Source organism: Oncorhynchus nerka, linkage group LG8, assembly GCF_034236695.1.
Source record: "Oncorhynchus nerka isolate Pitt River linkage group LG8, Oner_Uvic_2.0, whole genome shotgun sequence".
Lineage (NCBI taxonomy): Eukaryota > Metazoa > Chordata > Actinopteri > Salmoniformes > Salmonidae > Oncorhynchus > Oncorhynchus nerka.
Genome location: NC_088403.1, coordinates 71,934,230 through 71,947,503, shown reverse-complemented (window position 1 = coordinate 71,947,503; position 13,274 = coordinate 71,934,230). Strand labels below are relative to the sequence as shown.

General features: G+C 26.7%; 1 protein-coding gene across 1 annotated transcript in view; it reads right to left on the bottom strand.

Annotated features, from left to right (window-relative positions):
• zgc:158659 (uncharacterized protein LOC791141 homolog) overlaps positions 1-13,274 on the bottom strand; it is a 158,972-nt gene that overhangs the window by 113,733 nt on the left and 31,965 nt on the right. Inside the window, exons 2-3 of the mRNA XM_065022049.1 lie at positions 11,854-12,016; positions 11,383-11,592 (exon numbers count right to left, since the gene is read on the bottom strand). Coding sequence (XP_064878121.1) covers positions 11,383-11,592; positions 11,854-12,016 — 373 coding nt within the window. The remainder of the gene's footprint in view (positions 1-11,382; positions 11,593-11,853; positions 12,017-13,274) is intronic.

Below are 13,274 nucleotides of genomic sequence, written 5' to 3'. Positions count from 1 at the left end.
TAGTATAGTATAATATAGTGTAGTATAATATAGTGTAGTATAGTATAATATAGTGTAGTATAATATAGTGTAGTATAGTATAATATAGTGTAGTATAATATAATATAGTGTAGTTGTAGTATAATATAATATAGTGTGGTATAGTATAATATAGTGTGGTATAGTATAATACAGTGTAGTATAGTATAATATAGTGTAGTATAGTATAATATAGTGTAGTGTAGTATAATACAGTGTAGTATAATATAGTGTAGTATAATATAGTGTAGTATAATATAGTGTAGTATAATATAGTATAGTATAGTATAATATAGTGTAGTATAATATAGTGTAGTATAATATAGTACAGTATAGTATAATATAGTGTAGTATAATATAGTGTAGTATAATATAGTATAGTATAGTATAATATAGTGTAGTATAATATAGTGTAGTATAGTATAATATAGTGTAGTATAATATAGTGTAGTATAGTATAATATAGTGTAGTATAATATAATATAGTGTAGTTGTAGTGTGTTATAGTGTGGTATAGTATAATATAGTGTAGTATAATATAGTGTAGTATAGTATAATATAGTGTGGTATAGTATAATATAGTGTAGTATAGTATAATATAGTGTGGTATAGTATAATATAGTGTCGTATAATATAGTGTAGTATAGTATAATATAGTGTAGCATAATATAGTGTAGTATAATATAGTGTAGTATAATATAGTGTAGTATAATATAGTGTAGTATAATATAGTGTAGTATAGTATAGTGTAGTATAATATAGTGTGGTATAGTATAATATAGTGTAGTATAATATAATATAGTGTAGTTGTAGTGTGTTATAGTGTGGTATAGTATAATATAGTGTAGTATAATATAGTGTAGTGTAGTATAATATAGTATAGTATAGTATAATATAGTATAGTATAATATAGTGTGGTATAGTATAATATAGTGTAGTATAATATAATATAGTGTAGTTGTAGTGTGTTATAGTGTGGTATAGTATAATATAGTGTAGTATAATATAGTGTAGTGTAGTATAATATAGTGTGGTATAGTATAATATAGTGTGGTATAGTATAATACAGTGTAGTATAGTATAATATAGTGTAGTATAGTATAATATAGTGTGGTATAGTATAATATAGTGTGGTATAGTATAATATAGTATAGTATAATATAGTATAGTATAGTATAATATAGTGTGGTATAGTATAATATAGTGTGGTAGAGTATAATATAGTGTGGTATAGTATAATATAGTGTAGTATAGTATAATATAGTGTGGTATAGTATAATATAGTGTGGTATAGTATAATATAGTATAGTATAGTATAATATATTATAGTATAGTATAATATAGTGTGGTATAGTATAATATAGTGTAGTATAGTATAATATAGTGTGGTATAGTATAATATAGTGTAGTATAGTATAATATAGTGTAGTATAATATAGTGTGGTATTGTATAATATAGTGTGGTATAGTATAATATAGTATAGTATAGTATAATATAGTGTGGTATAGTATAATATAGTATAGTATAGTATAGTATAATATAGTATAGTATAGTATAATATAGTATAGTATAGTATAATATAGTGTAGTATAGTATAATATAGTATAGTATAGTATAATATAGTGTAGTATAGTATAATATAGTGTAGTATAATATAGTGTGGTATTGTATAATATAGTGTAGTATAGTATAATATAGTGTGGTATAGTATAATATAGTGTGGTATAGTATAATATAGTATAGTATAGTATAATATAGTATAGTATAGTATAATATAGTGTGGTATAGTATAATATAGTGTAGTATAGTATAATATAGTGTAGTATAATATAGTGTGGTATTGTATAATACAGTGTAGTATAGTATAATATAGTGTAGTATAGTATAATATAGTGTGGTATAGTATAATACAGTGTAGTATAGTATAATATAGTGTAGTATAGTATAATATATTGTAGTATAATATAATATAGTGTGGTATAGTATAATATAGTGTGGTATAGTATAATACAGTGTAGTATAGTATAATATAGTGTAGTATAATATAATATAGTGTGGTATAATATAGTGTAGTATAATATATAGTATAGTATAGTATAATATAGTAGTATAGTATAGTATAATATAGTGTAGTATAAGTATAATATAGTGTGGTATAGTATAATATAGTGTGGTATAGTATAATATAGTGTAGTATAATATAATATAGTGTGGTATAGTATAATATAGTGTGGTATAGTATAATATAGTATAGTATAGTATAATATAGTGTGGTATAGTATAATATAGTATAGTATAATATAGTGTAGTATAGTATAATATAGTGTAGTATAGTATAATATAATATAGTGTGGTATAGTATAATATAGTGTGGTATAGTATAATATAGTGTAGTATAGTATAATATAGTGTAGTATAGTATAATACAGTATAGTATAATATAGTGTAGTATAATATAGTGTAGTATATAATATAGTATAGTATAGTATAATATAGTGTAGTATAATAATATAGTATAGTATAATATAGTATAGTATAATATAGTGTAGTATAATATAGTGTATAGTGTAGTATAGTATAATATAGTGTAGTATAATATAGTGTAGTATAGTATAATATAGTGTAGTATAATATAATATAGTGTAGTTGTAGTATAATATAATATAGTGTGGTATAGTATAATATAGTGTGGTATAGTATAATATAGTGTAGTATAGTATAATATAGTATAGTATAGTATAATATAGTGTAGTGTAGTATAATACAGTGTAGTATAATATAGTGTAGTATAATATAGTGTAGTATAATATAGTGTAGTATAATATAGTATAGTATAGTATAATATAGTGTAGTATAATATAGTGTAGTATAATATAGTACAGTATAGTATAATATAGTGTAGTATAATATAGTGTAGTATAATATAGTATAGTATAGTATAATATAGTGTAGTATAATATAGTGTAGTATAGTATAATATAGTATAGTATAATATAGTGTAGTATAGTATAATATAGTGTAGTATAGTATAATATAGTGTAGTTGTATAATAGTGTGTTATAGTGTGGTATAGTATAATATAGTAATATAGTGTAGTATAATATAGTGTAGTGTAGTATAATATAGTGTGGTATAGTATAATATAGTGTGGTATAGTATAATATAGTATAGTATAGTATAATATAGTGTAGTGTAGTATAATATAGTGTGGTATAGTATAATATAGTATAGTATAGTATAATATAGTGTAGTATAGTATAATATAGTGTGGTATAGTATAATATAGTGTAGTATAGTATAATATAGTGTGGTATAGTATAATATAGTGTCGTATAATATAGTGTAGTATAGTATAATATAGTGTAGCATAATATAGTGTAGTATAATATAGTGTAGTATAATATAGTGTAGTATAATATAGTGTAGTATAATATAGTGTAGTATAGTATAGTGTAGTATAATATAGTGTGGTATAGTATAATATAGTGTAGTATAATATAATATAGTGTAGTTGTAGTGTGTTATAGTGTGGTATAGTATAATATAGTGTAGTATAATATAGTGTAGTGTAGTATAATATAGTATAGTATAGTATAATATAGTATAGTATAATATAGTGTGGTATAGTATAATATAGTGTAGTATAATATAATATAGTGTAGTTGTAGTGTGTTATAGTGTGGTATAGTATAATATAGTGTAGTATAATATAGTGTAGTGTAGTATAATATAGTGTGGTATAGTATAATATAGTGTGGTATAGTATAATACAGTGTAGTATAGTATAATATAGTGTAGTATAGTATAATATAGTGTGGTATAGTATAATATAGTGTGGTATAGTATAATATAGTATAGTATAATATAGTATAGTATAGTATAATATAGTGTGGTATAGTATAATATAGTGTGGTAGAGTATAATATAGTGTGGTATAGTATAATATAGTGTAGTATAGTATAATATAGTGTGGTATAGTATAATATAGTGTGGTATAGTATAATATAGTATAGTATAGTATAATATATTATAGTATAGTATAATATAGTGTGGTATAGTATAATATAGTGTAGTATAGTATAATATAGTGTAGTATAGTATAGTATAATATAGTGTAGTATAGTATAATATAGTGTAGTATAATATAGTGTGGTATTGTATAATATAGTGTGGTATAGTATAATATAGTATAGTATAGTATAATATAGTGTAGTATAGTATAATATAGTATAGTATAGTATAATATAATATAGTATAGTATAGTATAATATAGTATAGTATAGTATAATATAGTGTAGTATAGTATAATATAGTATAGTATAGTATAATATAGTGTAGTATAGTATAATATAGTGTAGTATAATATAGTGTGGTATAGTATAATATAGTGTAGTATAGTATAATATAGTGTATAGTATAATATAGTATAGTATAATATAGTATAGTATAGTATAATATAGTGTGGTATAGTATAATATAGTGTAGTATAGTATAATATAGTGTGGTATAGTATAATATAGTGTAGTATAATATAGTGTGGTATTGTATAATATAGTGTAGTATAGTATAATATAGTGTAGTATAGTATAATACAGTGTGGTATAGTATAATATAGTGTGGTATAGTATAATATAGTATAGTATAGTATAATATAGTATAGTATAGTATAATATAGTGTAGTATAGTATAATACAGTGTGGTATAGTATAATACAGTGTGGTATAGTATAATATAGTGTAGTATAGTATAATATAGTATAGTATAATATAGTATAGTATAATATAGTGTAGTATAGTATAATATAGTATAGTATAGTATAATACAGTGTGGTATAGTATAATATAGTGTAGTATAATATAGTGTGGTATTGTATAATATAGTGTGGTATAGTATAATATAGTATAGTATAGTATAATATAGTGTGGTATAGTATAATATAGTATAGTATAGTATAATATAGTATAGTATAGTATAATATAGTATAGTATAGTATAATATAGTACAGTATAGTATAATATAGTGTGGTATAGTATAATATAGTGTAGTATAGTATAATATAGTGTGGTATAGTATAATATAGTGTAGTATAATATAGTGTAGTATAGTATAATATAGTGTAGTATAATATAGTGTAGTATAGTATAATATAGTGTAGCATAATATAGTGTAGTATAATATAGTGTAGTATAATATAGTGTAGTATAATATAGTGTAGTATAATATAGTGTAGTATAATATAGTGTAGTATAGTATAATATAGTGTAGTATAATATAGTATAGTATAATATAGTGTAGTATAATATAGTGTAGTATAGTATAATATAGTGTAGTATAATATAGTGTAGTATAATATAGTGTAGTATAGTATAATATAGTATAGTATAATATAGTATAGTATAATATAGTGTAGTATAATATAGTGTGGTATAGTATAATATAGTGTAGTATAGTATAATATAGTGTAGTATAGTATAATATAGTATAGTATAGTATAATATAGTGTGGTATAGTATAATATAGTGTGGTATAATATAGTGTAGTATAGTATAATATAGTTTAGTATAGTATAATATAGTGTGGTATAGTATAATATAGTGTAGTATAATATAGTGTGGTATAGTATAATACAGTGTAGTATAATATAGTATAGTATAGTATAATATTGTGTAGTATAGTATAATATAGTGTGGTATAGTATAATATAGTTTAGTATAGTATAATATAGTGTGGTATAGTATAATATAGTGTAGTATAATATAGTGTGGTATAGTATAATACAGTGTAGTATAGTATAATATAGTATAGTATAGTATAATATAGTGTAGTATAGTATAATATAGTGTGGTATAGTATAATATAGTGTAGTATAATATAGTATAGTATAGTATAATATAGTGTAGTATAGTATAATATAGTGTGGTATAGTATAATATAGTGTAGTATAATATAGTGTGGTATAGTATAATATAGTGTGGTATAGTATAATATAGTGTAGTATAGTATAGTATAATATAGTGTGGTATAGTATAATATAGTATAGTATAGTATAATATAGTGTAGTATAGTATAATATAGTGTGGTATAGTATAATATAGTGTAGTATAGTATAATATAGTGTAGTATAATATAGTGTGGTATAGTATAATATAGTGTAGCGTAGTATAATATAGTGTGGTATAGTATAATATAGTGTGGTATAGTATAATATAGTGTGGTATAGTATAATATAGTATAGTATAGTATAATATAGTATAGTATAGTATAATATAGTGTAGTATAATATAGTGTGGTATAGTATAATATAGTGTAGTATAGTATAATATAATGTAGTTGTAGTGTGTTATAGTGCAGTATAATACAGTGTAGTATAGTATAATATAGTGTAGTATAGTATAATACAGTGTAGTATAGTATAATATAGTGTAGTATAATATAGTGTGGTATAGTATAATACAGTGTAGTATAGTATAATATAGTGTAGTATAATATAATATAGTGTGGTATAGTATAATATAGTGTGGTATAGTATAATATAGTGTAGTATAGTATAATATAGTGTGGTATAGTATAATATAGTGTAGTATAGTATAATATAGTGTAGTATAGTATAATATAGTGTAGTATAGTATAATATAGTGTAGTATAGTATAATATAGTGTAGTATAGTATAATATAGTGTAGTATAGTATAATATAGTGTAGTATAGTATAATATAGTGTGGTATAGTATAATATAGTGTAGTATAGTATAATATAGTGTAGTATAATATAATATAGTGTGGTATAATATAGTGTAGTATAATATAGTGTAGTATAGTATAATATAATATAGTGTGGTATAGTATAATATAGTGTAGTATAATATAGTGTAGTATAATATAGTGTAGTATAATATAGTGTAGTATAATATAGTGTAGTATAATATAGTGTAGTATAGTATAATATAGTGTGGTATAGTATAATATAGTGTAGTATAGTATAATATAGTGTAGTATAATATAGTGTAGTATAATATAGTGTAGTTGTAGTGTGTTATAGTGCAGTATAATATAGTGTGGTATAGTATAATATAGTGGTGTATAGTATAATACAGATAGTATAGTATAATATAGTGTAGTATAGTATAATATAGTGTAGTATAGTATAATATAGTGCAGTATAATATAGTGTAGTATAGTATAATATAGTGTAGTATAGTATAATATAGTGTAGTATAATATAGTGTAGTATAGTATAATATAGTGTAGTTGTAGTGTGTTATAGTGCAGTATAATATAGTGTAGTATAGTATAATATAGTGTAGTATAGTATAATACAGTGTAGTATAGTATAATATAGTATAGTATAATATAGTGTAGTATAGTATAATATAGTGTAGTTGTAGTGTGTTATAGTGCAGTATAATATAGTGTAGTATAGTATAATATAGTGTAGTATAGTATAATATAGTGTAGTATAGTATAATATAGTGTAGTATAGTATAATACAGTGTAGTATAGTATAATATAGTATAGTATAATATAGTGTAGTATAGTATAATATAGTGTGGTATAGTATAATATAGTATAGTATAATATAGTGTAGTATAGTATAATATAGTGTAGTATAGTATAATATAGTGTAGTATAGTATAATATAGTGTAGTTGTAGTGTGTTATAGTGCAGTATAATATAGTGTAGTATAGTATAATATAGTGTAGTATAGTATAATATAGTGTAGTATAGTATAATATAGTGTAGTATAGTATAATACAGTGTAGTATAGTATAATATAGTATAGTATAATATAGTGTAGTATAGTATAATATAGTGTGGTATAGTATAATATAGTATAGTATAATATAGTGTAGTATAGTATAATATAGTGTGGTATAGTATAATATAGTGTAGTATAGTATAATATAGTGGTATAGTATAATATAGTGTAGTATAGTATAATACAGTGTAGTATAGTATAATATAGTATAGTATAGTATAATACAGTGTAGTATAGTATAATATAGTGTGGTATAGTATAATATAGTGTGGTATAGTATAATATAGTGTAGTATAGTATAATATAGTGTGGTATAGTATAATATAGTGTAGTATAGTATAATATAATATAGTATAGTATAATATAGTGTAGTTGTAGTGTGTTATAGTGCAGTATAATATAGTGTAGTATAGTATAATATAGTGTAGTATAGTATAATATAGTGTAGTATAGTATAATATAGTGTAGTATAGTATAATATAGTGTGGTATAGTATAATATAGTATAGTATAATATAGTGTAGTATAGTATAATATAGTGTGGTATAGTATAATATAGTGTAGTATAGTATAATACAGTGTAGTATAGTATAATATAGTGTAGTATAGTATAATATAGTGTAGTATAGTATAATATAGTGTAGTATAGTATAATATAGTGTAGTATAGTATAATATAGTGTAGTATAGTATAATATAGTATAGTATAGTATAATATAGTGTAGTATAGTATAATATAGTGTAGTATAGTATAATATAGTGTAGTATAGTATAATATAGTGTAGTATAGTATAATACAGTGTAGTATAGTATAATATAGTGTAGTATAGTATAATATAGTATAGTATAGTATAATATAGTGTAGTATAGTATAATATAGTGTAGTATAGTATAATATAGTGTAGTATAGTATAATATAGTGTGGTATAGTATAATATAGTATAGTATAGTATAATATAGTATAGTATAGTATAATATAGTGTAGTATAGTATAATATAGTGTAGTATAGTATAATATAGTGTGGTATAGTATAATATAGTATAGTATAGTATAATATAGTGTAGTATGGTATAATATAGTGTAGTATAGTATAATATAGTGTGGTATAGTATAATATAGTGTAGTATAGTATAATATAGTGTAGTATAGTATAATACAGTGTAGTATAGTATAATATAGTGTAGTATAGTATAATATAGTGTAGTATAGTATAATACAGTGTAGTATAGTATAATATAGTGTGGTATAGTATAATATAGTGTGGTATAGTATAATACAGTGTAGTATAGTATAATATAGTGTAGTATAGTATAATATAGTGTAGTATGGTGTAGTCATAGCATAGCGTATTTATAGTATAGTTATGGTATAGTGTAGTTATGGTGTGGTATAATATGGTGTAGTTATAGTGTAGTGTAGCTGCAGTGTAGTATAGTGTAATTATAGCATAATATAGTGTTGTTGTAGTATAGTGTAGTTATAGTGTAGTGTAGCTGCAGTGTAGTATAGTGTAATTATAGCATAATATAGTGTTGTTGTAGTATAGTGTAGTTATAGTGTAGTGTAGCTGCAGTGTAGTATAGTGTAATTATAGCATAATATAGTGTTGTTGTAGTTATAGTGTAGTGTAGCTGCAGTGTAGTATAGTGTAATTATAGCATAATATAGTGTTGTTGTAGTATAGTGCAGTTATAGTGTAGTGTATGTATAGTGTAGTGTATGTATAGTGTAGTGTGATGTGGGTATAATGTAGGTATAGTACAGTTATAGTGTAGTTATAATATAGTTGTAGTGTATTTATAGTGCGGTGCATGTATGGTGTAGTATGGTGCATTTATAGTGTAGTTGTAGTGTAGTTATGGTGGAGTGTATGTATAATGTAGTATGGTGTAGTTATAGTGTAGTGTTGTGTAGTTATAGTGTAGTGTTGTGTATGTATAGTGTAGTTATAGTGTAGTGTTGTGTATGTATAGTGTAGTTATAGTGTAGTTATAGTGTAGTGTTGTGTATGTATAGTGTAGTTGTAGTGTAGTTATAGTGTAGTTGTAGTGTAGTTATAGTGTAGTGGTGTGTATGTATAGTGTAGTTATAGTGTAGTTATAGTGTAGTTATAGTGTAGTTATAGTGTAGTGTTGTATATGTATAGTGTAGTTATAGTGTAGTGTTGTATGTATAGTGTAGTTATAGTGTAGTTATAGTGTAGTGTTGTGTATGTATAGTGTAGTTATAGTGTAGTGTTGTGTATGTATAGTGTAGTGTTGTGTATGTATAGTGTAGTTATAGTGTAGTGTTGTGTATGTATAGTGTATGTATAGTGTAGTTATAGTGTAGTTATAGTGTAGTGGTGTGTATGTATAGTGTATGTATAGTGTAGTTGTAGTGTAGTTATAGTGTAGTGTTGTGTATGTATAGTGTAGTGTTGTGTATGTATAGTGTAGTGTTGTGTATGTATAGTGTATGTATAGTGTAGTTATAGTGTAGTTATAGTGTAGTGTTGTGTATGTATAGTGTAGTTGTAGTGTAGTTATAGTGTAGTGTTGTGTATGTATAGTGTAGTTATAGTGTAGTGTTGTGTATGTATAGTTATAGTGTAGTTATAGTGTAGTTATAGTGTAGTTATAGTGTAGTGTTGTGTATGTATAGTGTAGTTATAGTGTAGTTATAGTGTAGTTATAGTGTAGTTATAGTGTAGTTATAGTGTAGTTATAGTGTAGTTATAGTGTAGTTATAGTGTAGTTATAGTGTAGTTGTAGTGTAGTTATAGTGTAGTGGTGTGTATGTATAGTGTAGTTATAGTGTAGTTATAGTGTAGTTATAGTGTAGTTATAGTGTAGTGTTGTGTATGTATAGTGTAGTTATAGTGTAGTTATAGTGTAGTTATAGTGTAGTTATAGTGTAGTTATAGTGTAGTGTTGTGTATGTATAGTGTAGTTATAGTGTAGTTATAGTGTAGTTATAGTGTAGTTATAGTGTAGTTATAGTGTAGTGTTGTGTATGTATAGTGTAGTTATAGTGTAGTTATAGTGTAGTTATAGTGTAGTTATAGTGTAGTTATAGTGTAGTTATAGTGTAGTTATAGTGTAGTTATAGTGTAGTTATAGTGTAGTTATAGTGTAGTGTTGTGTATGTATAGTGTAGTTATAGTGTAGTTATAGTGTAGTTATAGTGTAGTTATAGTGTAGTTATAGTGTAGTGTTGTGTATGTATAGTGTAGTTATAGTGTAGTTATAGTGTAGTTATAGTGTAGTTATAGTGTAGTGGTGTGTATGTATAGTGTAGTTATAGTGTAGTTATAGTGTAGTTATAGTGTAGTTATAGTGTAGTGTTGTGTATGTATAGTGTAGTTATAGTGTAGTGTTGTGTATGTATAGTGTAGTTATAGTGTAGTTATAGTGTAGTTATAGTGTAGTTATAGTGTAGTTATAGTGTAGTTATAGTGTAGTTATAGTGTAGTTATAGTGTAGTTATAGTGTAGTTATAGTGTAGTGTTGTGTATGTATAGTGTAGTTATAGTGTAGTTATAGTGTAGTTATAGTGTAGTTATAGTGTAGTTATAGTGTAGTTATAGTGTAGTATAATCCAGTGTATAGCAGTAATAACAGTGCTAACCCTTGTCCAGTTTGCAGAAGATGTGTTGTGGCAGCTCGGGGGCTGACTCCACGTTGGGGGGGTAGACATAGAGGGCCTGTGTCTCAGCCCCGCCTCCTTCCCTCTCCTCCATAGCCTCTCTGCACACGCCCAGTATGCTCCTTCTGAAGTCCTGAACCTCAGGGTCCTTCAGCTGCTCAAACTCACAGATGGGCATGCCTATGGCAAAACCTGATTACAACACACACACACACACACACACACACACACACACACACACACACACACACACACACACACACACCTTGATACACATTCATATACAATCCAGCTCAAACTCACAGATGGGCATGACTATCGCAAAACCTGAACAAAAACAGACACAAGCAAAAAATCACACTTAATGTGTGTGTGTGTGTGTGTGTGTGTGTGTGTGTGTGTGTGTGTGTGTGTGTCTGTGTCTGTGTCTGTGTGTGTGTGTGTGTGTCCGACCTATCTCTCTGTTGAGGATTTTTTCCTCTCGGTTGCCCAGCGGTTCGATGACCTTGAGGATGGGGTGGAAAAGTCGGAGGTCACACAGACGGCGCGTCTCGTCATAAAACTCCTCTCTCTCCGCCTCCTGGGTCACGCCCACAAAGATGTAACACGACTCCTCCTGGACCAATGAGAAGAGAGCACAAGTCAGTCAGAAGGACTACTGACCAATCACACACAGGCAAAAGTGAACGATAATACCTTTTGACCAATTAATCAACAGTAAGCAAAGATGAGGAACCTGAACAGGTAGTAGAGTATACAGGTGTAGTAGAGGGTACAGGTGTGTAGAGGGTACAGGTGTGTTGAGGGTACAGGTGTAGTATAGGGGACAGGTGTGTAGAGGGTACAGGTGTAGTAGAGTATACAGGTCTAGTAGAGTATACAGGTGTAGTAGAGGGTACAGGTGTGTAGAGGGTACAGGTGTAGTAGAGGGTACAGGTGTAGTAGAAGTTACAGGTGTAGTAGAGGGTACAGGTGTGTAGAGGGTACAGGTGTAGTAGAGGGTACAGGTGTAGTAGAGGGTACAGGTGTAGTAGAGTATACAGGTGTAGTAGAGGGTACAGGTGTGTAGAGGGTACAGGTGTAGTAGAGGGTACAGGTGTAGTAGAGGGTACAGGTGTAGTAGAAGTTACAGGTGTGTAGAGGGTACAGGTGTAGTAGAGGGTACAGGTGTAGTAGAGGGTACAGGTGTAGTAGAGGGTACAGGTGTAGTGAGGGTACAGGTGTGTAGAGGGTACAGGTGTGTAGAGGGTACAGGTGTAGTAGAGGGTACAGGTGTGTAGAGGGTACAGGTGTGTAGAGGTAAATAGAGGGCTTGCAGTTGACCTCCTGGCGGCCATGTTGGAAGACCACCGCATTAATTCTTCTGACAACAGCCGAGTGGCCTAACCCTAACCCCTAACCCTAACCCTAACCCAAACTGCATGATAATGGTGCCTATAACTAGTTGATTTTTCATCACCGTCATTTTCTGTGGAGTATTTAGCTGCTCTAAGAAGGCCGGACAGACAACAGGAAAATATATGTTTACAGATTCAATCATGAAACACAATCGGTGACACCAATGAGATAAGACTGAAGAACTTTCAGAAAAGCCAAGAAACCGTTTTGTCCGTCAAGACCTGAACCCAGACAGCTGTCAGTACAGGGTCTGCTACGATCATTTCATCACTGGTAAGTCAGGACCTGAACCCAGACAGCTGTCAGTACAGGGTCTGCTACGATCATTTCATCACTGGTAAGTCAGGACCTGAACCCAGACAGCTGTCAGTACAGGGTCTGCTACGATCATTTCATCACTGGTAAGTCAGGACCTGAACCCAGACAGCCGTCAGTACAGGGTCTGCTACGATCATTTCATCACTGGTAAGTCAGGA